This window comes from Jaculus jaculus, chromosome 19 (genome assembly GCF_020740685.1).
Source record: "Jaculus jaculus isolate mJacJac1 chromosome 19, mJacJac1.mat.Y.cur, whole genome shotgun sequence".
NCBI lineage: Eukaryota > Metazoa > Chordata > Mammalia > Rodentia > Dipodidae > Jaculus > Jaculus jaculus.
In genome coordinates, this window is record NC_059120.1 from 53,594,654 (window position 1) to 53,621,504 (window position 26,851).

General features: G+C 45.5%; 1 protein-coding gene across 1 annotated transcript; it reads right to left on the reverse strand.

The window, feature by feature from the left end:
- Nucleotides 1-1,131: 1,131 nt before the first annotated feature.
- Lix1l (limb and CNS expressed 1 like) lies at nt 1,132-24,649 on the reverse strand. Its single transcript, XM_045138370.1, has 6 exons — nt 24,267-24,649; nt 10,530-10,693; nt 6,075-6,215; nt 4,865-4,960; nt 3,893-3,970; nt 1,132-1,643 (listed from the first exon to the last, which is right to left on the reverse strand). Exons 1-6 carry the CDS (start codon nt 24,589-24,591, stop codon nt 1,401-1,403), a joined length of 1,047 nt encoding a protein of 348 aa, XP_044994305.1. The 5' UTR covers nt 24,592-24,649; the 3' UTR covers nt 1,132-1,400.
- Nucleotides 24,650-26,851: the final 2,202 nt, after the last annotated feature.

The following is a 26,851-nucleotide window of genomic DNA, read 5'->3' on the forward strand; positions in this document are numbered from 1 at the left end:
AGGAAGGTTTAAATTCAGGGTTGAAGCCAGGCAAGGTAATACTTTACTGCAATCTCAGCACTTGGGAGGTTGAGGCAGGAAGATCAGGAGTTCAAAGTCATCCTCAACCATACCCTCTTGGACTGTCTCAAAACAAAACAGCCTCAATCCTGACCCTCTTGCTATAGAGTACATCCAGGAATCTGGATTGCTGGAGGGGTGTGCATGAGCCCAGAGGCAATTTAGGGAGTATCCCAAAACTGTTTGAAAGTCCTCTCTCATTCCTGTTCTTAGGAGTGATTTACAAGTAAGGAACCAGCTAGGGTGCTGGCACACTCCTTTAATCTCAGCACTTGGGAGGCAGAGACAGGAGGATCACTGTGAGTTGAAGGCCACCCTGAGACTACATAGTGAATTCCAGGTCAGCTGGGGCCAGAGTGAGACCCTACCTCAAAAAACACACACAATAATAGAATAAAAGAAACCAGGCCATGCCTGTAACCCTAGGAATATTGCCTGCTTCAAGGCCAGCCAGGGCCACATTGTGAAACTCTCAAAAACAAATAAAGACAACAAAAATAAATCCAATCTTCACTTTCTTCCAAAAATTAAGATAAGGAAACAATGAAACAGAAGATCATTTTGAGACTGAAGATGATGATGTGGAGGGAGCCATGTCAAGTAGATCCACCACAAGATACATCAAGGCCAAAAGCTTCATAGCCACACCTTGTTCTAGTCTAACAGTAAACGAGGCCCGGGCATACAGTCCTTATTCAGCCTGCAGTTTTAATTTGGGCATTGGGGATACGTGGGGAAAGAGGGGTCTGAGACAGGGTCTTACACTATAGCCTATGTGGGCCTGAAACTAATAACGTAGTCCAGCCTCAAACTCATAGCAGTCCCTTTGCCTTAGTCTCTTGAGTGCTAGGATTTTTTTTTTTTTTTAATTTTTCAAGGTAGGGTCTCACTCTAGCTCAGGCTGACCTGGAATTCACTATGGAGTCACAGGGTGGCCTCCAACTCACAACTCCTACCTCTGCCTCCTGAGTGCTGGGATTAAAGGCACACGCCACCACACCCGGCTTTTGGATACAGTTTTGAGCCATCACACCTGGATGTTCTTGTAAAAGAAAGCGACATGACACTCAGTCAATCATACCATACACTTAAAACAATTTTCACAGTTAATCTGGACGTTTAACCACAGAGCTCCAAAGTGGATGGGAATAGGCCACATGAATCTACATCCAAAAACTGAAGTTAGAAAAGGAGTCTCTTAGCAAATAGGAATTCAGGTGTAGAATTTATACATATATATCTATATTTTAAAGTATAAAATTGAGAAAGTATGTACAGAAATCATTCTAAGTCTTAGAAAGGAGACATACAAAAATGGGTCTAAAGGGCTGGGCGGAAGCCTAGCAGTTGGAAGAGTGCATACTGCCCAGCTGCCCGGCAGCCAGCATGAGGATATCCTTCTTCTCCTTGTGGAAGCGCAGCTCCTTGCCTGCCAGCCGGGCTTCATCCAGCTCCCGCTCAGTAGAGGCCAGCTCTCTAGACAGTGCCCCTGGCACACTCTGCTCCCGGCTCACCCAGTCCAAGGCCATTTGGTGGCGAATATCATCATCCAGGGCCCGGTGTGAATAATGAGCCAGTACCTCCTGGTCGGGGAGAGCAATGCGAAAGTCACCGAGAAGGCAGAAAGGTACGTTTCTTGCTACACTGACCTGACTGCAACTAGGTACTTGCTGCCTTCAGGTCCTAACTGAAGGGAATACCCAAGTCCTCCACAGACAGTTTTTCCCGGCTTGTAGGAGTCTACTCCGTAAATCAGAAAAGGAGAGAGAGAGGGAGACAGACGTATGCACAGGCCGGGGAGGCATGGCTGAACTGCTGGGGTCCTGGGGAACAGCGAGTTCAGAGCAGCTGAAGCACGGAGCCCGGGGACAGGCTGCATCCTCCCTACTTCAGAACCACGCAGAAGACTCACGCAGGCAGGAAATGTGCTCATTGCTTTAAAACAAACTCGGTCTCCAGGATGGGAGAAAACCTCAGCACAAGGCCCAAGTTACCATGAACATATTCGCTCAAGGGTTTATAGGAATCGTGGTCAAGTGGCAACAAACTCGTTACAAACACAGCAACTATCTCATCAGCTCTGCTTAAACCAGCTCCTTCTTCCCAAAGAAACCGAAGGACTCCATGACATATGAAAGAATGATGAGGAATTTTTTTTTTTGTTTGTTTTTTTCAAGGTAGGGTGGAATTCACTTTGTAGTCTCAGGGTGGCCTTGAACTCATGGTGATCCTCCTACCACTGCCTCCCGAGTGCTGGGATAATGAACAATTTTTAATTTTTTGAACTTTATTTATTTATTTATTTGAGAGAGAGGGGGAGAGGGGATAGGGGCACCAGGGCCTCCAGCCATTGCAAACGAACTCCAGATGCATGTGCCACCTTGTACATCTGGCTTACGTGGGTCCTGGGGAATTGAACTTCAGTCCTTTGGCTTTGCAGGCAACTGCCTTAATTATTAAGCCTTCTCTCCAGCCTTTGAATTTTTTTTTTTTTTTTTGAGGTAAGCATAACAGACTGGATTTTTTTTTTTTTTTTTGGTTTTTCAAGGTAGGGTCTCACTCTAGCTCAGGATGACCTGGAATTTTCATTTTATAGTCTCAGGGCTGCCTTGAACTCATGGCGATCCTCCTACCTCTGCCTCCTGAGTGCTGAGATTAAAGGTGTGTACCACCATGCCCGGCTTTTTTTTAAATTTTTTAAAGAGAGAGTGAATTGGTGTTCCAGAGCCTCCAGCCACTGCAATCAAACTCCAAATGTGTGTACCTCTTTGTGCGCATGTGTGACATTGTGCGCTTATATCACTGCGCATCTGGCTTATGTGGGACCTGTAAAGTGCAACATGAGTCCTTAGGCTTTGCAGGCAAGCACTTTACCACTAAGCCATCTCTCCAACCTTTTTTTTTTTTTTTTTAATTTTTTTAGGTACATTCTCATTCCAGCTCAGGCTGACCTGGAATTCATGATGTAGTCTTAGGGTAGCCTCAAACTCATGGTGATCCTCCCACGTCTGCCTCCCAAGTGCTGAGATTAAAGGTGTGCGCCACCACGCCCAGCTCAAGGAGTTCCTTTTTTGTGTGCTTACCAATTCAGCTAGACTGGCTAGCTGGTGAGCCCCAAGTATCTTCCTGTTTCCACTTCCCCAGCACTGGGGCTAACAGCATGCCCCCCCGGCCCAGCTTTTACATGGCACTTGGGATTCAAACTCAGGTCATCATGCTTGCACAGCAAGCCCTTTACTCAACGGGCATCTCCCCAGCTTCTACTCCATTTTTTTAAAGACAAGGTCGTGGAAATCCTCCTGTTTCTGCTTCCCCAGTGCTGGAATTAGCAGCACATGCCAGCAAGTCCAGCTTTTATATGGTGTTGGAATCTGAACTCAGGTCCTTATGTTTGCAAGCATTTTACCAACTGATTTATCTCCCCAGCTCCTAGTCCCAAGGAATTTCTTAAGAGAAACCTGGTAGGAAGGCAAGGCATGCAAAAGGTTCACAGGTGAGAATTTACACAGCAAGCATTACAAGGGTGAAGGGGATATTGAAATAAGTGTTTTAAAAGCTGGGTGTGGTGGCACTCGCCTTTAGTCCCAGCACTTGGGAGGCAGAGGTAGGGGGATCACTGAGAGTTCGAGGTCACCCTGAGACTCCATAGTGAATTCCAGGTCAGCCTGGGCTAGAGTGAGACCCTCCCTTGAAAAACTACCTTGAAAAACCAACAACAATAACAACAAAAAATGGGGGGCTTTTTTTTTATAGCCACAGACCTGCTTATTTCTAACACAACCCCCCCAAAATAGCCCTTCTTGCCCTTTCCTCTCACCACAAGTGCTCTTACCTGCCGAGAACACTGTCTTTCCCTCATGGCCTTAAGGCTGCCATTCCAGTGAAGCAGTTGGAAAACTGTCATTAGCTCCTGGGAGAAGAAGACATGAAATACTAGGACAGTGATTGTGTATTAGGAGATTGCATCAGAATTACATGAGGAACCAGCCATGGTGGCACACGCTTTTAATCCCAGCGCTTGGTAGAGGATCACCATGAGTGCCCTAGGGGCATAACGTGTACTGTTGTCTGGCTAAATGTGTACACTATGCTTGTCAAACTGCCCAGTAAGCACTTCTCTTAATGTTCATACCCACATATTAATGTTACTGCTACTCTCAGTTCTGGTTACAGGAGCTTTTCTTTTCAGATGGCAGTGGCCTTGGGATGACTCAGAAGGCACCACGGTGCTGAGAAGTGACAGGAGTGCTCAGCACTGAAATATCTCTATCACACCTTCCGAGGCTCAGGGTCCATTGCGGAAGTGGCAGTGGAAAGAATGTTAAGAGACAAAGGAAGGGTAGGACTCCTTACAACGTGCTCCTCCGGACACAAAATGGCCTGGATATCCATGACCTCACAGTGCCTGGCACTACCTACACAAGACAATCATACTAGGAGCAAAAGATCATGATATCAAAATAAAAGACTGTTTGAGAGGGGGAGGGGACATGATGGAGAGTGGAGTTTCCAAGGGGAAAGTGTGGGGGGGGAATAGGGAATAACCATAGGTTATTGTCTATAATTATGGAAGTTGTCAATAAAAAAGTAAATTTAACAAAAGGAAGTGTGTCTGTGAAAGCATCTCCAATCACCACCTCTGATACGTGCCTGAGAGAAGAAAGGTAATTATATTATGAAACACCTCCTAACAATCTTCTTTCTACTTTTCAGAACCAGTTCATTAGACCTTAGTGAGAGGCAATACATACACTTTGCAGGCTGACCCACATTAGTGGGGCCAGGGAAGCAGGTGGCACAGTACCTGGAACTCCAACATTGACTTGCCCTTGTTGGATTCCAACATGAATCGGAAGGCACCGATCCCTGTATTTGGGTTGTCAGCTTCCTCCCTGTTGCCCTGGTAACAGAGGAAAAAGACATGCATGTATTCAAGAGAGAGAGAAATCAAGAATAGGTGTGCTGGGGCTGTTGCTGCTGCAAACTCCAGATGCATGCTCCACTTGAAGTGTCTGGCTTGATGTGGGTACTGGTGAGTTGAACCTAGGCTGGCCGGCTTTGCCATCTCCCTGGCCCCTACAATTGTGTTCAAATAATTTTTTTCCAGGCTGGAGAGATGGTTTAGTGGCTAAGCACTTGCCTGTGAAGCCTAAGGACCCTGGTTTGAGGCTTGATTCCCCAGGACCCATGTAAGCCAAATACACAAGGGGGTGCATGCATCTGGAAAGCATTTGCAGTGGTAGGAGGCCCTGGTGCGCCCATTCTCAATGTGCCTGCCTCTCTCTCTGTCTGTTGCTCTCAAATAAATAAACAAAAATAAACAAAAATAAATTAAAAAAAAGAATGATAGCTGTTGAATAAATGGGAGTTGTTTAGCCATGTTAGGTGTGGATGTGATATGAGATAGAACTTCCCAGTGGACTAGCCACTGCAAAAGAACTCCAGATGCATGTGCCACATTGTGAATCTTACTTACGTGGGTAATGGGGAACTGAACCTGGGTCCTTTGGCCTTGCAGGCAAATGTCTTAACTGCTAAGCCATGTCTCCAAGCCCCAGAACTAAATTTTTTTAAACAAACTTACAAAAAAGCAAAATTCAGGCAGGATTTTCTTTTTCTTCTTTTCTTTTCATCGGAGGGTCTCTCTAGAGCCTGGACTGACCTAGAATTCACTATGTAGTCTCAGGCTAGCCTCAAACTCACAGTGATTCTTCTACCTCTGCCTCTTAAGTGCTGGCATTAAAGGCCTATGCCACCACACCCAGCAATTTTCATTTCTGAACAGCTCTAAAATCCCCTAGATGTTGAATTGAAGGTATTTAGATACCAAAGAGACACAACGAAAAAGACACATTATATAAACATAGATGCAGAATTAAAGACTGAAACGACGGAGCACATGACACACAAAAAATCAAAGGGAATAAACAGAACGGTAATGTGGACCTAGAAGAAAACATGCAGCTTCCCACTCTCCCATCCCCACCCTCCTTCCTTCAACTCCAGATACTTACGTTGAAAGATGCCAGAGCCTCAGAGACACTCTTCTCAATGAACTCATCAGTAATTCTTCGGGAAGGATGTTCATTAAACACAGAGTTCATTAATGCAATCTTTGCAGCACTTCTCCGGGCCTCAGCTTTTGTGGGGCAAAACTAAACAGAGGAGAAGAGAACGTGTATGAATATGCATCGAAGGAAGAAGAGACAGTGGGAGGCAGTACACTTGAGGTAGAAGACACTGGACACCGTGCAGGAATCCACTGTGTTCAATCCTCTCCTAAGTTTCTGGAACAAAATGACTATGACATTTGGAAATATAATTGTGATTTCACACCCTGAAGTCAGTAAGAGCACTGGCGATGACTGAAGCTCACAGCAAATTGAATGCAGGATGAGGAAGGCTGCTGAAGTCAGCATTTACTACCAGACATGAAAAATACCTCTGTTTAAACTGTCAACAGAACTAATTACTTAAAGCTGGATTGTGGTCAGCTTGTTGAAAATCTGTTTCTCTCTCTTTCTCTCTTTTTTTTTTTTTTTGGTTTTTCAAGGTATGATCAGCTCAGGCTGACCTGGTATTCACTATGAAGTCTCAGGGTGGCCTCGAACTCACAGCCATCCTCCTACCTCTGCCTCCCGAGTGCTGAGATTAAAGGTGTATGCCACCATGCTGGGCTAGCATTTTACTCTCTTATTCAGTAGACAGGTGAGGTTGCATGAGTTCTAGAGAGCCCACGATTAGAATAAGGCTGTGTCCATACTGGAGGCCTTTTTTATCTATTAGAAGCACCCACCAGGAATACTTGGACTTCACTTTTAAGCACAAACAGGCATTCCTCCAATAATGCAGTGAGCCTATGGAGCTCTTTAGGGTTCACGTGTGAAGAAGAAATGTATAGTCTAGACTGGGCAGATGGCTTGGTGGTTACAGGTACTTGCTTTCAAAGTTAGATGGCCCAGGTTCAAATGCACAGCACTCATGGAAAGCCAGGTGTACAAAGTGGCGCCTGTATGTAGAGTTCACCTGCAGTGGTGAGAGGCCCTTGCCTCTCCCTTACTCCTTCTCTCTCCCCCTCCCTCTTTCTCTGCTTGCAAATAAGTAATAAGTAAACTACTTTTAAAAATATTTTTTATATATTTATTCACAAGCAGAGAACGAAGAGAGACAAAGAATGGGGTTATTAGGACCTCCAGCTGCTGCAAATGAACTCCAGATCCATGTGCCACATTGTACATCTGGCTTTATGGGGGTACTGGGGAATTGAACCTGGGTAGTTAGGCTTTGTAGGCAAGCACTTTAACTGCTGAGCCATGTCTCCAACCCCATAAATTAAATATTTAAAGAAAAACAAATGTCTTCTTATTTCATAGTAGAAGCTAGGGGTAGGAAAGTTAACCTGAAGAAAGCAAGGGTTGTGGGAATCACTGGGTAAGTCTGATTTTCAGAACTCTGAAATCATTCAACTTCAGAACCCTAGCCACCACAGCATTCTGTGCCCTTTGTCATGTATTAAGCCTATAGAAAAGGAAGTGATATTGCAGCTTTTATTTTATTTACTTTTTTGTTTTGTTTTTTGAGGTAGGGTCTCACTCTACCTCAGGCTGACCTGGAATTCATTATATAGTCTCAGGATGGCCTTGAACTCACAGCTATCCTACCTCTGCCTTTCGAGTGCTGAGATTAAAGGCATGCACCACCACTCCCTGCTTGATATCGCAGCTCTTAAATGGAGCCAGGATACCTTCACTACTTAACCATTCTGATTATCAATTATTCCTAATTTCCATCAATTGACAGTTCCCTCTGAGGTAGCATATGCAGCTTACATTAGCCCTAAGTCTTTCTACTACTTCATTTCTCTATTTCTTTCTCCCTTCCTTCCTTCCTTCCTTCCTTCCTTCCTTCCTTCCTTCCTTCCTTCCTTTCTTCTTTCTTTTTTGTTTTTGGTTAATGAATGAGACAGGGAGGAGAGTCAGAATTGTCATGCCAGGGCCTCCAGGCACTGCAATCGAACTCCAGACACATATATCACCTTGTGCATATGTGCAACCTTGTGCATGCGTCACCTTGTGCATCTGGCTTATGTGGGACCTGGAGAGTCAAATATGGGTCCTTGGGCTATTCAGGCAAGTTGCCTTAACCAGCTAAGCCATCTCTTCAGCCCTCTAATTCTTTTTATTCATTTATTTGGAGAGAGAGAGAGAGAGAGAGAGAGAGAGAGAGGGAGGGGGGAATGAATATGGGTGCATTAGGGCCTCTAAGCACTGCAAACAAACTCCAGATGCATGTGCCACTTTGGGCATCTGGCTTTACATAGGTACTGGGGAATTGAACCTGGATCCTTAGGCTTTGTAGTGGCAGGAGGCTCTCGCATGCCCCTATCTCTCTCTTACTCCCCCTCTCTCTCCTCCTCCCTCTTTCTCTGCTTGCATATAAATAATAAACTACTTTAAAAATATTTTTATGTATTTATTTGCAAGCAGAGAGAGATAGAGAGAAGAGAGACAAACAGAGATACAGAATGGGCTTATCAGGGCCTCTAGCCATTGTAAATGCATGTGCCACTTTGTACATCTGGGTACTGGGGAAATTGAACCTGGGTTGTTAGGCTTTGTAGGCAAGTGCCTTAACTGCTGAGCATCTTTCCAGCCTGTTTCTCCACTTCTCTATTACCAGATGTTATCCACTTTACCCTGGAGTGCTTTTTTTTTTTTTTTTTTTTTGGAAAATGTGAGCTGTGAAGAAAACCACCAGGAAAAATTTCACCTGTCAAAGTAGTCATAAAATGTAAGCTAAAGAGTACCAAGACATAATTTTACTTTCAGAAAATAACAGAAATCAAATTACAATAAGGGCTCAGTTACAATCTTTATCGTCAAAACATCAGCTCACTATTCAACACTATGATGAGGTGGGAAGAAAGAACAATCTTATTTTTTTTGGTGTTTTTTTTTTTGAGGGTCTCATTAGAATTAAAGGTATGTGCCACCACACCCAGCCCAACAATCTTATTCTTGAATAAGCAAGAATATAAGCATCATTAATCGTGGGCATATATTTTTCTGAAATGGCTGAAATTCTGTGAAAAGAAATGCAGCCATCTGATTTAAAACAAAGCTTCCTTAAGACTTTTTGTTTATTTGTATTGAGGTTGGGTCTCACTATAGCCCAAGCTGACCTGGAACTCATTGTGTAGTTCAAGACTGGCATTGAACTCATCGTGATTCCTCCTAACTCTGCCTCCAGGGTGCTGGGATTAAAGGGTTTACCACTACACTCAGCTCTTTGAGATTTTTTGTTTGAGGCAAGAACCAAGTTGCAGTGGCTGTCATCCATATCAGATAAGTTAAGTGTCTTCTGTGTGCTGGGCTCTGCATGAATGGTAAGTACTTAACAGAACAAGAAAGAAGACTGTATGTATGAGGCCCCTGAGTTTAATGTCCAGCATGTCTATGGACACACAAGTGCACATAAAGCAAGAACACAGACACAGCCTCTAGTTCATTTAGAAGGATGATCAGTCATGATATGTTATGATAAGTGATATAACAGGGAAGCCCAGGGAGCTATGCTGACAGATAGTGAGAGTTCTAAGTGTCTCAAGGTTATACAACAATATAAAAATGGAATACAAGTGTCTGTTATCGTTTTCAAATTCCTACCCAGACACTAGTTTGACATTTCAGAAGAATGAGATATAAAAAGTCAATTCTTGGGCTGGGGAAATGGCTTAGTGGTTAAGGCTGCGAAGCCTAAGGACCTCGGTTCAATTCCCCAGGACCCACGTAAGACAGATGCGTGGGGAGGGGGGCATGCGTCTGGAGTTCTTTTGCAGTGGCTGGAGGACCAGGCACACCCATTCCTTGTTCCCTCTGCCTCTTCCCCCTCCCCCGCACCTCTCTTTCAATAAATAAATAAATAAAGGCATAAGCAACCATTCCTGCCTTAAAAAAAAAAGTAATTCTTTTTTTTTGTTTGTTTTTTTTCTGAGGTAGGGTCTTACTCTAGTCCAGACTGATCTGTGAGGCAAATGTGAAAACCACCACACAACAGAAACCAGGTCAGCTTGAGCCAGAGTGAGACCCTCACCTTGAAGAAAAACAGAAAGAAAAGAGAAGAAGGGCTGGGATGGTGCAGGAAATATTCTAGGTTTTCAAGAGGGATGGCGGAAGTCGGGGTTCAGCAACAGAAGCCAGATTAGAACAGGGCTGGGTGCTAGTGGTCTGATGCACTAAGAAAGGGCATCATCGTAGCAAAATGGGTCTGAGCTTTTGCAGGCTTAAGGAAAAGTATGCTGCTGAGGTTCTTCTGCAGTGGCCTGAGCGTCACATACTTTCCAGAACGGATCTGCCCAGAACTGGTTAATACTTGAACATGTGATTTCAGACAGAGCTCACGGCAAGAGTGGTAACGTCCTTGTAGCACTTCGGTGTTTGTCCTTACTACTATCACCTCATGAGTCTTACCTGGAAACTCCCAAAGCAACTTCCCCCCGGCAGGGTGACATAGCAGACGTAGGGAGGGCTGTTGGAGGGCACCATCTCGTAAACCACCAGAGCCCCGTTCTTTAAGTCGGCTCCACGGGACTGCTTCATCTGCCAGAACTCCTGAAGCGCCTCCACCACATTCACTGCAGAGAGAAGCAGGTAGATAAGACCCCACCAGAACTCCGCCCAGTGCAGCTGCACCTCAGAACCTGGGATCGGTTCCAGCACTGAGTCCCTTAGCTCCCTGTCACCATTTAGGTACTTTTAAAAAATATTTTATTTATTTATTTATTTGAGAAAGAGACAAAGAGCCCGAAGGTGTGCAGAGCAGCCTGAGCTCTGAGGGCCCCTGCTGTTTGCCACTGGATTCGTGTGTGCTGGTCTCTCTGCTGTGACGTGCGGAAGCAGCTGCCTCCACCACTGACGGAGCTCCCCGGGGATGTATGTTAGAACGAACCCTTCTCCCCGAAACTGTGCCTGGTTTGGACGTTCATCCCAGCAACAGGGAGATGTACAGTAGTCGGGAAAATAGGAAGTTGCAGAATGAGAACTAAACTCAGCTGGGTGTACTGGCACACACCTGTCATCAGGAGGCTAAGGGTCAGGAGGTCAAGGCCATCCCTTAACAACAGCAGCTACTACCAAATCGTATCTACTGGAAAAAAAAGACAGCCTCTAACAAATGGTGCTGGGAAAATGGATGTCTATATGTAGAAGGATGGAAATAGATCCTTATCTCTCTCCATGCACAAGAATCCAGTCCAAGTTGATCAAACTCTGAAAGTGCTAGAAGTAGGGGAACATTTCAATATACTGGCACAGGCAATGACTTTCTAAATACACCCTAGTTTCTCAGAAAGTAAAACCTAAAACTGCTAGTCAACCACTGGACCTCATGAAATTAGAAAGCTTTTGTACAGCAAAGTACAGTGCACATGCATCAGGAGTTCATTCACAGTGGCTGGAGGCTCTAGTGTGCCCCCCCCCCTCAATCTCTCTCTTATTCACAAATAAATAAATAAAAATAAAACTATGAAAAAAAATTTTAAGTGTGTGTGCTGGGAGTGGTGATGCACCCCTTTAGTCCCAGCACTCTGGAGGCCAAGGTAGGAAGATCACTGTGAGTTTGAAGCCATCATGAGACTACATAGTGAATGCCAGTTCAGCCTGGGCTAGAGTGAGACCCTACCTCAATAAACAAAACAAAAAAGAGAAACTATGGCTAAAAAATTTTAATGTTAGGGGTGGGATACCTTCCAGTGAGTTGTTGGCCAGGGAGGTCCCTGATGCCTCCAAAACATTACAGGCCATTGCCAAGGCTCTTGGTTGCCCACCAGAACTAGATGGCAAGTAAGACTCTATTGCCAAAGATTCCACATGCTTATGCTGCAGGTCAAAGAAATCAGGCTGGAGCTGAGCTGTACACCTTTTGACTAGCTGCCAGAAGGTTCCTGGAAGGAGCTGAGCTATGTGCAGCCTTTTGGGGGAAAGAATTCATTCAGCAGTGTTGAGCAGCAGTGGACCCTTCAAGTATTACAGCTGGTGAGCCAGGCCAAGTCAACTGGTACAACAGTGGCATGTCTGTTAAGGGGGAACCAACAGCTCTCTAACTGAACTGGAAGCCCACTCCATGGGAGGAGATACATGCCTGGAACTGAATTCCTAGTCAAAAGCCTATGGCAGGGGAGGTCATAAGCCCTAGGGGAGTAATGCTTGCTGTTGTCTGACTAAATGTATACATTATACTCATCAAACTGCCCTCTAAGCACTTTTTTTTTTTCTCTAAGCACTTGTTTATGTTCATGCCCACATATTAATGCTACCCTCACTTTTGGTTAGACACTTCTCTTTTCAGATGGTGGTGACCACTGGGACGGCCCAAAAGTCATCATAGTGCTAAGTAGTGACAAGGGAGTGTTCAGCACTGAGATATCACTATCACACCCTCCAAGGCTGAGGGTCCATTGCAGAAGAGATGACAGAAAAAATGTAAGTAACAAAGGAAGGGTAGGACTTCTTACAATGCAATCTGCCAGACACAAAATGGCCTCAATATTCATGACTTCACAGTGCCTGACACTACCTACACCAGATGACATCAAAATGGAAGACAGTGCTGGGTGTGGTGATGTATGCCTTTAATCCCAGCAGAGGTAGGAGGATCACTGAGAGTTCAAGGCCAGTCTGAGACTACAGAGTGAATTCCAAGTCAGCTTGGGCTAGAGTGAAACCCTACCTCGAAAAAAAAGGTAAGAGACTAATTGGAAAGAAGACAGAGTCAAAGTAGGGTAGATTTGAGAGGGGGGAGAAAATGGGGGAGGGGAGGGAATTATCACAGTTTATACTTATGAAAGCTGTAAATAAAAAGTTTTTTTAAAAATAGCCAAGTCTGGTTTGGATGGTCTTGGTTTCATAATCAATCATTTTGCTTAGTGTGTTGGGTTTGCTTTGCAGTGTGAGGGACCAAACTCCCGACCTTACACATGCTGGGCAGTCAGTCCGCTGATGAGCCACATCACAAGCCTTTGTGGGGTTTTGTTGTTGCTGCTTTACTTATTTATTTATTTATTTATGGGAAAAGGTTCTTGTTACATAGTTCTGGCTGGCCTAGAATTTATGAAACTCATGCTTCCACCTCCCAAGTGCTAGGACTGAAAGCATGTGCACACAATCAATGTTCTTTTAAAAATTAAGTATTATCATTTACAAGCAGGGAAAAAGAGACACAGAAAGCAGAGAGAAAGAGATAATGATAATGGTTGGACCAGGGCCTCTTGTCACTGTACACAAACGCCAGATACATGTGCCACTTTGTGCATCTGGTTTTATGTGAGTACTGAGGAATCAAACTTGGGCCATCAGGCTTGCAAGCAAGTACCTTAACCACTCTTCTTAAATCATTAGGCAATACTGCTATTCAAGGAAATGTGGAATTATTAGACCAGGCGTGGTAGCCCACATGTTTAATCCCTGCACTCGGGAGGCAGAGGTAGGAGTGCCCTGAGTTTGAGGACATTCTAAGACTACATAGTGAATCCCAGGTCAGCTTGGGCTAGAGTGAAACCCTATCTCAAAACACAACAATAGGGCTGGAGAGATGGCTTAATGGTTAAGATGCATGCCTGCGAAGCCAAAGGACCCAGGTTCAGTTCTCCAGGTCCCATGTAAGCCAGATGCACATAGTGGCGCATGAGTCGAGTTCATTTGCAGTGGCTGGAGGCCCTTATGTGTCCATTCTCACTCTCGCTCTCGAATAAATAAGTAAATAAAAATAAAAATATTTTTTAAAAAAACAACAGAAAGAGATAAAGAATGAAAGAAATCTGTTGCTGTTAGCCATTTTCAAGCTTATCCTTTGAGTAGCAAACCAGTGTACAGATGCCCTTTCCATCCTGGAACACAATGTACACATTATGAGGGTGCTGGGGACACTGATTGTCTCCTTGGTTATGAGTGATTTATTTTTATTCTTGTTTTTCGAGGCAGTGTCTTACTCTAGCCCAGGCTGACCTGAAACTCCCTTTATAGTCTCAGGCTGGTCTTGAACTCACAATGATCCTCTACCTCTGCCTCCCAAGTGCTGGGATTAAAGGCATGTGTCACCACACCCAGCCTATAAGTGGTTTGGGGAAGAGCTATTCTACTGGGAAAACCTCCTCCATGTAATTCCTAGGTCCCTTCACACCTTGCTGGGTATGTCAACATTGCACAGCCCTGACTGCTCTTTCCTTGGGCTCCACAGGACTGTGTTTGCAACAAGAAATCTTGAAGGATGAAGTGATACTCCCTTTATACACAAGCTGGTTGCTGGCATGGAGGCTCCTAGTTGTAATTTCAGCACTCAAAGGCTGAAACAGGAGGATTTCCTCAAGTTCAGGGCCAGCTTGGGCTACCACATGAGATCCTGTCCCACAAAATAAGTAAATAAAATAAAATAGCATGCTTGCTTACTACTTATTATAAAGTGGCAAGTTCAGTTCCAAGCTCAGTGTTCCTCATGTGAGATAGCAGAGAACATGGTGAATGAAGGGACTTAAAGGGCCAAGCTGGGTACAAGAGAGAGAGTGTGAAATGCAAGATGAGGCTGCAAAAGGAGGCAGTGAGCAGACTGAATAGAGCCTTTTATACCATGTTACAGTATGGCTTTATCTAGAGCAAGATGTGGAACCATTATAGGATCCTACAAAGGAAGGAAGGACGGGTGAGAGTCAGTTTGCTTTGGACAGGGTCATTTTGACTCAGGTCCACACATTTTAAATAGCTTTAACTAAGCCTCATAATAAATCATCACACATGTTCTCCAATGTTTTCCAACATGATCACTCTCCTACTCTTTACCACCTAACTCATGGTATTAGTTCTGGTCTGCCAAGAAGAGACCAAGATGGGACAGGCATGCAAGAGGTTTATTGGAAAGGTAAGAAAAAGAAGGCAGGAAGGTCTTTCAAATAACAATGAAGGGCTGGAGAGATGGCTTAGCAGTTAAGCGCTTGCCTGTGAAGCCTAAGGACCCCGGTTCGAGGCTCGGTTCCCCAGGTCCCACGTTAGCCAGATGCACAAGGGGGCGCACGCATCTGGAGTTCGTGTGCAGAGGCTGGAAGCCCTGGCGCGCCCATTCTCTCTCTCTCCCTCTATCTGTCTTTCTCTCTGTGTCTGTCGCTCTCAAATAAATAAATAGATAATTTAAAAAAAAATAACAATGAAGTTGTAGAAAAGAGGGAGACACAGGGCTGGGGAAGTAGTTCAGTTAGTAAGCAGAATGCTTGCCGAGCATGCACAAAGCCCTGGGTTTGATCCCCAGCCTTGTGTAACTGGTGGAACACATCTGTAATCTCCGATGGAGTTAGGAGGATCAGAAGTTCAAGTCAGCCTCAGCTACACAGTTAGCTGAGTTCAAGGCCAGCCTGCGCTGCCCAAGACCCTGTCTCGAGAGAAGGGGGTAAAGTTGGGAAGGAAGGAGACTTAGATTGGAGACTCTGAGACTGCAGTGTAATTCCAAGAAAGATTTGGCCAAGCCAACACGTTCTCTTGCCAAAGGACTTCCATGTCGCACTCAGTGTGCCTGCATCGGTATTTCTGCTGTGCTCAGTCACTGGCCAGGAGCAGCAACAGTAAAGGGCGGCCTGAGCACAAATGTGGCAATAGACCTAGAAAGGCAACAGCTGGGGCCGTCAGCCAGTTACAATCCATCCTGTAGCAGATATAGTCCACATACTTTCTTTTTTAAAAATATCTTTATTGCTCAACCATGTTTATTGCTGCTCAATTTATAATAGCTGGGAAATGGAACCAGCCTAGATGTCCCTCAACTGATGAGTGGATAATGAAGATGTGGCACATTTATACAATGGAGTTCTACTCAGCGGTAAAGAAAAATGAAGCTATGAAATTTGCAGAAAAATGGATGCACCCGGAAAGTGAGGTAACCCAGGCCCAGAAAACCCAGCACCACATGTTCTCTCTCATATGTGGATCTTAACTACAGATGATTGGGCTTCTGCGTGAGAAGGAAAATACTTAGTAGTAGAGGCCAGTAAGTTAAAAAGGAAATATAAAGGGAAGAGAAAGGAAGGGAGGAGGGTACTGAATAGGTTGATATTGTATATATGTAAGTACAATGGGGAGGTAATATGATGGAGAATGAAATTTCAAAGGGGAAAGTGTGGGTGGGGGAGGGAGGGAATTACCATAGGATATTTTTTTTATAATCACGGAAAATGCTAATAAAAATAAAAATATATTTATTTATTTATTTATTTGAGAGAGAGAAAGAGGCAGAGAGAGAAAAATGGGCAAGCAAGGGCCTCCAGCCACTACAAACAAATTCCAGACTTGTGTGCCACCTTGTGCATCTGGCTTACATGTGAACCACATGTTTTCACTGAACACTTATTAGGTACATGGCTTGACAAGTCATCAGGGATGCAAAGAATAGCACTCAGCCTCTGGCAGCCAGGGGATCAAAATCTAGTGGCTGATAAGTTATCTTACCTGCTTTTTAAACCGAAAGTAGGACTCAACTTAACAGCCAATGTGATAAGTATCATGGGCTCTTTTCTAATACCCTATATACAACTGACTTTTCACCTACTAAAAGTCAACACAGAAAGGAAAAACTCTTTCCCACCCTCGGGTTTGGTGAGGGCTCTTCAAAGGTCACTGCTACCCAAAAACTTAGCCATCTTTGTTCTTTCCATTGCAATCTTTCATTCCCAGTTCCCACTTGGAGACAATTTAGCACAATGCACTGGGTGACAGCTCTCCTGACCCGCGAACAGGGAGAATAGTGAGGTAAAGGCGAAGGGGAGGAGACCATCATAACTGGGAAAGGCTGATTAAAAGCGTATGTCCATTTCGTATCCAGTGAAATCCCTCCTGGCACACAGTTTTAATGGTTACTCAAAGTTAAAGGAAAGGGGGAACTTATTTCAAAAATGTAAGTATAAAATGAACTGAAAGGGCTGGGGAAATGGCTTAGCAGTTAAGGAGTTTGCCAGTGAAGCTTAAGGACCTTGGTTCAATTCCCCAGGACCCACACAGGCCAGACGCACAAGGTGGCGCATGCATCTGGAGTTCGTTTGCAATGGCTAGAGGCCCTGGTGTGCCCATTCTCTCTAGCTGCCTCTTTCTTGCTCTTGCTCTCTCTCTCAAATAAACAAAACATAAAAAATACTTTAAAAAAACAAATAAAAGAAAATGAAATGGGAAACATGGTTAGGAAAAAAGCAATTAATTGTGATCTGCACTTGAAAAAGCTCATAAGAGTGATATGGTAAAACTGGGAGAACCTTAGAAATCATACAGTCAGATTAGACTAAGGAAGGGTGAATGACTTGCTGGAAGCCGTACAGCTGTGACAGAACTGGGACATGGACCTAGACAGCCTGAGGTCAGTGTTCTTTCCAACCTGTGGAATCTTAGCTAGAAGGGGTAGGAGACAGGGCTCAGGGCTTAAAGGCGCTCGCCTGAAACCCTAACCTAGGGCCCAAGACCGAGTCTGTGTGTGTGTTTCATATGGTCCATAAACCCCCTAATACTGTTATATATGCTACACAGCAAGTTCTTCCTAGTTGAAATGCAAGCTGGTTAACATTCATGAAGTCTGAAGCCCCTTGAGGTTCAGGAAGTAAACAAGGCTTAAGATATAGTACCTCAGGCTGGAGAGATGGCTTAGCATTTTAAAGCACGTGCTTGCAAAGCCTAAGGACCCATGCTTGATTCCCCAGGACCCATGTAAGCCAGATGCACATGGTGGCACTTGCACCAGGAGTTCATTTGCAGTGGCTAGAGGCCCTGACATAACGATTCTCTCTTTCTCTCAATAAAATAAAATAAAAAAGGAATTACTACTTCATAAGTCTCAGAAAGGTCCTGAAATGTACAAGGTCCCCAAGGCCCCTCCTCAAGGTTACCGAAAGAGTCAGAGCAGCTGAAGAGGACAGACTCCGAGGGGTGGAGCTGCCGGCAGCGGTGCGGTATGCTCCAAGGGCACAGCTTCCCCGAGTCCACATCCGTGCTGCGGTGCGCTTTGCAGTGATGTGGCTGCCTTTGAGTCACCAAAGCTACAAGACGCAAAGAATGTGTTCTCCCTTAAAACTTTTAGAGGGAGTATGAACTTGACAACACCTTAGTTTTTGACCCAGTGACATTTATTTCTGACTTCTGGCTTGCAGAACTGTTGGAGAATACATTTATATTGGTTTTGCTGTTGCTTGCAGGGTCTCACGTACCCCAGGCTTGCCTTGAATCTTCTATGTAGGCAAAGATGACCCTGAACTTCTCCTGGGACTGGGACTATAGGCCTACACACCATGGGCTCATTTCTGATGTTTCATGTGCCAAGTTTTGTGATGCTTTGTTATGACAGCTCCAGGAAACTAATATGGGACAAATCCATCATTTCTAAATATTGGAACTATTCAAACTAATCAATTTAACCCAAGTCACTTATAGGAAAATAGTCTGTCTGTGATTGTGAAGGAAAATAACAAAAACTAAAAAGAAATCATTATACAAGATTCAGTTATTCAATCTGGTGGAGTAGCCAAGAAAAGTTTTCAAGCACAGCCTAGCATTGTGACACATACCTGTAATCCCAGCATTCACAAGGCTGAAGCAGGAGGATCACACATGCCAGGCCAGCCTGCAGCCCATGGTGAGAAACTGCCTCAAAAAAAAAAAAAAAGGGCTGGAGAGATGGCTTAGCGGTTAAGCGCTTGCCTGTGAAGCCTAAGAACCCCGGTTCGAGGCTCGGTTCCCCAGGTCCCGCGTTAGCCAGATGCACAAGGGGGTGCACGCGTCTGGACTTCGTTTGCAGTGGCTGGAAGCCCTGGCTCGCCCATTCTCTCTCTCTCCCTCTATCTGTCTTTCTCTCTGTGTCTGTCACTCTCAAATAAATAAATTAAAAAAAAAATTTGCCGGGCATCGTGGCACACGCCCGCCTTTAATCCCAGCACTTGGGGAGCAGAAGTAGGAGGATCGCCATGAGTTCGAGGCCACCCTAAGACTAATTCCAGGTCAGCCTGGGCTAGAGTAAAAATCCTACCTCAGGAAACAAACAAAAAATTCTCATCTCCAATCACACAGCCCCATATTGCAACACAAAGGGAGGGGAGACCAGTGATTCCAGAACAACAGGTGACAATGTAAATGTACCATTACAAAGGAAAGTAGTAAGCTGACCACGCCAGTTTAGAGTTGTTAGATTCCAAACATGAGACGAGTCTGTGTGCCATGGGAGGAAAAGGAGTGCAAAGGAAGAGGAGTATTAACAATGCTTATTATAGCCGGACAGGGCGGTGCACACCTTTAATCCAGCACTCAGGAGGCAGAGGTAGGAGGACCACCGTGAGTTTGAGGCCACCCTGAGACTCCATAGTAAATTCCAGGTCAGCCTGGACTAGAGCGAGACCTTACCTCAAAAAACAAAAAAGACAGAAAAACAAAAAAATAACGCTTATTATACGTACAGCTTTTAAAGCATTCCAAATGCATAAAAACAGCCATCATTTGGATACTACATTCTTCATGCTTTATATTTTTGATCTTACTTAATCCATACAAAAATATCAACACAAATATTATGATATCCCGTTTTCAAAAAGTAAACAAGTCAAAGAACAGATTAGCAGTAGCAGAGCCAGGATGGAGAAGCAATATTCATCTGGCTCCGAAGCCAGCCCCTCTTTCTGCTGTGCCGTCCTGCTTAGTGCACCATTAATCTTCACACATGCTCTACAGCAGACAGTCTGAGCTCCATCAGGATGGCTACTAAATATGTGCCTTGCTCACCACTGCGTCTGGTGATCAGAAAGTATTTGTTAAATAAATAAATGAAACAGGCTGGGTGTGGTGGCGCATGCCTTTAATCACAGGGAGGCAGAGGTAGGTGAGACCCTACCTCGAAAAAACAATAAATAAATACATAAATGAAACAGATGAGGCACTATCTTCAAGATCACATAACTACTATTTGATAGAGCCAGGTCCCCTAGTTCAAATTCTACACATTATAACTAAGAGTCAAAAATAAGCCAACAGGGCTAGAGGGATGGCTTAGCAGTTAAGGCACTTGCCTGCGAAACCTAAGGACTCAGGTTCAATTCCCCAGGAGCCACCACATAAACCAAATGCACAAGGTGGTGCATGCATCTGGAATTCATTTGCAGTAGCTGGAGGCCCTGGTGTGCCTCTCTCTTTCTCTCAAATAAATAAATTGATTAAATATTTCAAAAAAAAAATAAGCCAAGGGCTGAAGAGATTGCTTAGTGGTTAAGGCACTTGCCTGCAAACCCAAAGGACCCAGGTTTGATTCCCCAGTATCCACATAAAGCCAGATGCACAAGGTGGCTCATGTGTTTGGAGTTCATTTGCAATGGCTAGAGGCCCTGGTGCAGCCATCCTCTTCCTCTGCCTCTCCCTCTCTATCTGCTTCTCTCTCTCAAATAAATAAATAAAATAGACATATACATTAAAAAAATAAGCCAAAGGCAATGGCACATGTATACAATCCCAGCAGCTGAGAGACTGAGGCAGGAGGATCATCATGAGTTCAGTCAGCCTAATCTACACAGTGAGTTCCAGGCCAGTCTAAACCATATGGCAATACCCTGTCTCAATAAACCACCCAACATCAAACAGAATTATGTAATAATGTGCCACTCTTGGGCAAGAAGGGGAGTCAGCAGAATGCGGGATTGTGGAGGAATAATGGAAAAGGTTTTTGTGTAAATGCCAGGATCCAGTGTGAGTGAAGGTAAATCCAAAAATGACTACAAATGGTGGATTTAGAGTCAGAACAAGATGAAGGAAGTGAAGACATGGCTGGCTGGATGAAGGAGAGATCTGGACAGAGACCAAAGTAAATTACATTCAGGGGAACAGAGCCATCCCCCAAATACCATGCCATCAGTCACAGGGTACATGAGTACATGCCAATGGCAGCTTTGCCCATTAACTGAAGCAGAATAAGTGGTTCCATGTGGTGAGGGACTTGGAGCCAAACCAGCAGAGAGCCGGAAGCTGAACCATCTGCCAAATTCTCCTCAAGCACTGGCTGGACACCCAGACTGGAGGGGGGAAGTCAGAGAATAAGACTGTGTTGGGAGGTGGGGAGGCTGGAGGAGAGAATCCCCACAAAGTCTGCAGCCTGACTAGTACCTCCTTGTCAGCACAATGCCTTTGTTCCCTCATCCTTTTTAAAGAAAGTTAAAAGTTTTTACAAGACACCCCAGTTTAGCAGCCAAACCAGAGGCTCTCCAGGGCACAGAAACAGAAAGACAAAAAGGAACGTTTTGCTAGAATTTTAATAAATGCCTGTAAGTCTCCAAGAGGAAGACATCAGATTTAAGGTGACTGCTGGCTACTACTATAGCCAGAGGCAAAATGTTTCTTTTGGTCTTGACTTAAAAAAAAACTTGAGGCAACAGGGTAGTAGCTGAGGGTTAGTTCCATCATATAGCCTTGTTAAATCTAGGAACTGAACTGGGAAATCACGAATGTGCTCATGATGAATTTTGGAATTCTATCCATTTATGTCTTAGAATCCTGCAGAGTGCTACCCCAGCCACTCACATGAAGATGGATGGGCATTCATGTGCAGTGGCAAGAGACCTGACACTCACATACACACACAATTTAAAACATTTAAAAATAGGCCTGGAGAGATTCTCTCTCTCTCTCCCTCCCTCCTTCCCTCCCTATTTCTCTATCTCAAAGAAAGAAAAATTTAAAAATATTTTTTAAATTAAAAAAAATTGGAGTTCCAGGCTAGAGAGATGGCTTAGCAGTTAATGTGCTTGCCTGCAAAATCAAAGGACCCAAGTTCTATTCCCCAGTACCCCCATAAAGCCAGATACATGCACTTGGACTTCATTTGCAGTGCCTAGAGGCCCTGGCATGCCCATTCATATATTCATTCATTCTCTCTCTCTCTCTCTCTCTCTCTCTCTCTCTCTCTCTCTCTCTCACACACACACACACACACACACACACACACACACACACACATACAGACACTAAATAAATAAAATATTTTTAAAAAGGAGTCTTGGGCTGGAGAGATAGCTTAGCGGTTAAGCGCTTGCCTGTGAAGCCTAAGGACCCCGGTTCGAGGCTCGGTTCCCCAGGTCCCACGTTAGCCAGATGCACAAGGGGGCGCACGCGTCTGGAGTTCGTTTGCAGTGGCTGGAAGCCCTGGCGCGCCCATTCTCTCTCTATCTGTCTCTCCCTCTCTCTCTGTCACTTTCAAATAAATAAATAAAAAATGAACAAAAAATATTTAAAAAAAAAAAAAAAGGAGTCTCTTTCCCAAGGCAGAATTGGCAAGTGGCAGAGATCCCCCAAGTCTCAAGCACTCTTGTCACTACACTTTCTGAAGGAAGGGAGAAAGGAATGGAGGGAAGAAAGAAGGAAGGAAGGAAGGAAGGGAAGGGGAGAGGAGAGAAGGGAAGGAGGAGGAAGCTCTGCAACTTTTCTGTGCATTAAACTAGGAACTTAACACTTCCAGATCAAGCAGGTCCTGACCAAAGCAAAACAGAAGTGATGCGTTGGAAATTCCGGACACAAGTTCCAAATCCCACACCCGTCACTATATATTCCTTGTCACTTAAAGTATAAATCTGGAACTAGAACTCTGACAGGAAATTCTACACTGGTTAAACAAAAACAACAAAGAAAAATCCTCACATCCCTCTTTCCCAGAAATTAGGCATCTTTAGACTTCTAAGCAAAAGAGGGTTTCTGCCTGGCCCATTTCCACAGAATTTAACATGGAGAGAGCCAAGGCCTGAGATTTATTCCTCAGTTCCTGGGCATGGGCCAGGAAAACAGAGCCAGACAGACAGAGGCCCTGAGCTGTGAGGCTCCAAACTAAAAAAAAAAAAAAAAAAAAATCACCAAGCTGAGGTTCAAAGTCACAGGAAGCTGGCGTGGGGTTCCCATTCACAAACAGTTGTTACAAAGTGACTTGTGAAGTCACAAAATCCCCCAGCAAATGTGAAGTAGCTCTGGACGTTTCAGGGTGAAGAGAAGGGAGGGAAGAATTCAGAGGTGAAGGTTAAAAGGAGAGGGGAGTCTAGAAGTGCTAGCTCAGAGAGGAAAGACTGAGAAGGGTTTGGACGTGAGATGTCTTGTTTCTGAAAAGAAAGGCCAGGCCCTCACACAACGGAGTCTAGTTCTCAAGGACAAAAAATATGCTAAAAGCCTTTGATTTCAGGAGGAGTTCCATTTCTCTCAGGGGAAAAAAAAAAGTTGGGAAGCAAGTGGGGTGTAGTGGCCAGCACTTGGAGAGGAAGAGGTCGGAAGTACAGCAGTGAGTTCAAGGCCAGCCTGAGACGACATAGTAAATTCCAGGGTCAGCCTGGGTTAGAGCGAGACCTTACCTCGGAAAAAAGCAAAAAATAGCCTGGAGCGGTGGCTAGCACTGGGGAGGCAGAGGTAGGAGGATCGCTGTGCGTTCAAGGCCAGCCTGAGATATTACATAGTGAATTCCAGGTCACCCTGGACTGCAGTGAAATCCTATCTAAAAGGAAAAAAAAAAAAAAAAGAAAAAGAAAAAGAAAGAGGCTGGAGAGATAGCTTAGTGATTAAGGCGCTTGTCTGTGAAGCCTAAGAACCCAGGTTCGATTCTCCAGGTCCCACGTAAGCCAGATGCACAAGGTGGCACATGCATCTGGAATTCGTTTGCAGTGGCTGGAGGCCCTGGCTCGCCTGTTCTCTCTCTCTCTGTCTCTCTCTCTGTCTCTCTCTCTGTCTCTCTCTCTCTCCCTTTCTCTGTCTGTAATAAATTTAAAAAAAAAGTAAAAATAAAAACCTTTTAAAAAAACACAGCACTGGGGAAGCCGAGGGAGGCAGAGGTAGGAGGATCGCTGTGAGTTCAAGACCACCCTGAGACTACATAGTGAATTCCAGGCCAGCCTGGGCTAGCTTGAAAAAACAGAAAGGAAAAAAAGCAAAAAGAAAAGAAAAAGTTGGGAAGCAAAGAGGGGTCCCTGGAGGAGTCTCCGTGGCTCCGAGGGGCGGGATTGGGGGTGTGTGTGTCGTCCAGAAGGAAAAGTCCCCAAAAGGAAATGCATGTGCCGGCGGGGGGGGGGGGCGGGGGCGGGGGAGAGAAGGGGGCGCGCGGCGGAGATGCCCGAGGGCGGGCGCCGGGGCTCCCCTCCCGTCCCGTCCCGCCGCGGGGCCGCCGGTCCCTCCCTCGCTCGCTCCCTCACTCACCGCGGCCGTAGCCCTGCGTGTGCTTGGCGAAGCTCCGGACCACGGCCTCCACGGCCTCGCGCAGCACGGCGGGGCTGCCCGCGGCGCCCGGGGCCAGGGCGAGCGCGGGCGCCGCCGCCGCCGCCGCCGCCGCCGATAGGAGCAGCGGCGGCGCGGGCGGCGGCGGCGCGGGGGGCGGCGGCGCGGGCGGAGGGCCCGCCGGGGGTGTGGCGGCGCTCCCCGCCGCGGCCCCGGTCACCCCGGGCCGCAGAGCCGCACCACGGAGCGTGCCCCTGCCGCCGGCGCCCACTCCGGGCTGCAGTCGCTGCGCTCGCATCGTCTCCATGGCGGGCCCGCAGCCTGCCAGCCTGGCGAGAGCTAACGGTCCCAGACGCTCCAGTCAGCCGAGCGTCTCCACCGCCGCCGCCGCCGCCGCCACCATCCGGGACTGTGGGCGGTGCCCCAGCTGTCAATCAAGAAATGGGGAGGGCGGAGCCGAGCCAGCTCCCAGGCCAATCACGTGAGGAAGGGGGCGGGCCCATGCGCCGCCAGACGCAAATGACAGAGGAAGGTGGAGGGTCTGAGGACCAATTGCGGTGGGAAAAAAGCGAGTATCCTCCAAGAAGGAGAGAGGCTTGCTGCATCTTTGTGAATCCTGTGGTAAACGCTGGAAATCCGGCCAGATCCCCACCACCACCACCACCACCCCCTGGGGCGGGGCTTGAAGGGAAAGGAAAAAAAAAAAAAAAGGACAGAAAAATTTTAAAAAGAGCTGGCAGGGTCCATTGCGGAAGACTTGGCGGAAAGAATGTAAGAGCCAAAGGAAGGGTAGGACTCCTTACAACCGTGCTCCTCCAGACACAAAATGGCCTGGATATCCGTGACTTCACAGTGCCTGGCACTACCTACACAAGACCATCATATTTGGAGGAAAAGATCATGACATCAAAATAAAAGAAACACTGATTGAGAGGGGGAGGGGAATATGATGGAGAATGGTGTTACAAAAGGGAATGAGGAGGGAGGGAATCATCATGGGATATTGTTTACAATTATGGAAATTGTCAATAAAAAAAAAGATGGGTGTGGTGGTGCCCGCCTTTAATCCCAGCACTTGGGAGGCAGAGGTAGGAGGATCGCCATGAGCTTGAGGCCACCCAGAGACTACACACAGGTCAGCATGGACTAGACTGAAACCCTACCTCAAAAATCAAAACAAACAAACGAAAAAGCTTGGTAGCGCTGGCCTTTAATCCTAGCTCTCGGGAGGCAGAGCTGTGAGATCGAGGCCATGCTGAGACTACATAGGGAATTCCAGGTCAGCCTGGGCCAGAGTGAGACCTTACCTTGAAAAAACACAAATAAATAAATAGAGAAATAGATAAATTAAAAACATAAAATTAAAAGGGCCTGGATGTAAAGCTGGGGAGAATCCTAGTTAGAGTGAGAGGATTCTTAAGAGATCATTATCTAACCACTTAATTTTATAGGTGGACATGTGGAATTGTGGTTCCAGACAGTGGATGTCACTTTCAGAGAGCATGTATAATTGGTGTCAGAGCTAGGGCAAAGTATGGTCCATTTAAATGAGCTGATACTATGCGATGTGCTTTTAGTGCAGTTTCACTTAATAATCACAAGCACACACCAGTTTTTATTATTTTATGAATAATTAAAGCGATGCTCAGAGAGACTAGATAAAGCGCCCAATATAAAACAACTAGATGATAGAGGCGGTTTCCAGACCTAGCTATTCTGAGTCCCAATATAACATCTTTTCACTATGCTGAATTGTTGGTAGTTTTCTCTTTCATGTATTCTAAATTAGTGAAGGAGTGAGAGGGTAGAAATGTGTGGCTCCCTTTACACCATTACAAAGAAAGAGCTACAGTGTACGTGGAAAACCCGCACACTGAGGAAATCAGGGAGCGGTTTCAGATTATTTATAGAATTTGTCAAGCTGAGTTCTTCCAGCTATCCACACAAGGACACCTATGCTACTACAACACCCTTGTCAGTTGACTACGATGCCATTTTCACTCAGGTGAAGTCATAGTGGTCCCGCCCCTTCTCTCCCAAGGTGGCTCATAAACCAAAGATGGGGTTATATAGTTGAGGAGTAGAAGTTTTAAAAACGAATGAAAATGGTGAAATGAAGCTGAGTGTGGTAGCGCACGCCTTTAATCCCAGCGCTGTGAGTTTCAAGACCACCCTGAGACTACATAGTGAATTCCAGGTCAGCCTGAACTAGAGTGAGACCCTACCTCAAAAAACAAAAGAAAACAAACAAACAAAAAGGTGAAATGAAACTTAAACCTTGTGTAAAAACTGTAAGTGGTCAGAAATAGAAATGTTATCTCTGTGGGCTGGAGATATGGCTTAGCAGTTAAGGTGACTTTTTGCTCGCAAAGCCAAAGAACCCAGGTTCGATTCCCCAGGTCCTATGTAAGCCAGATGCAGAAGGTGACACGTGTCTGGAGTTTGTTTGCAGTGGCTGAAGGCCCTGGTACAGCGCCCATTCTCTCTCTCTCTCTAACTGCCTCTTTCTCTCTCACTCAAACTAAAAAAGAAAGAAAGAAAGAGAGAGAGAGAGAGAGAGAGAGAGA

Coding starts and splice junctions, on each gene's coding strand:
- Lix1l (XM_045138370.1), bottom strand. CDS start 24,591: ATGGAGACGATGCGAGCGCAGCGACTGCAGCCCGGAGTGGGCGCCGGC. Junction 6,216..10,529: donor GTTGCTTTGGGAGTTTCCAG/GTAAGACTCATG, acceptor TCCTCTGTTTAG/TTTTGCCCCACAAAAGCTGA. Junction 1,644..3,892: donor AAAGACAGTGTTCTCGGCAG/GTAAGAGCACTT, acceptor CTCCCCGACCAG/GAGGTACTGGCTCATTATTC.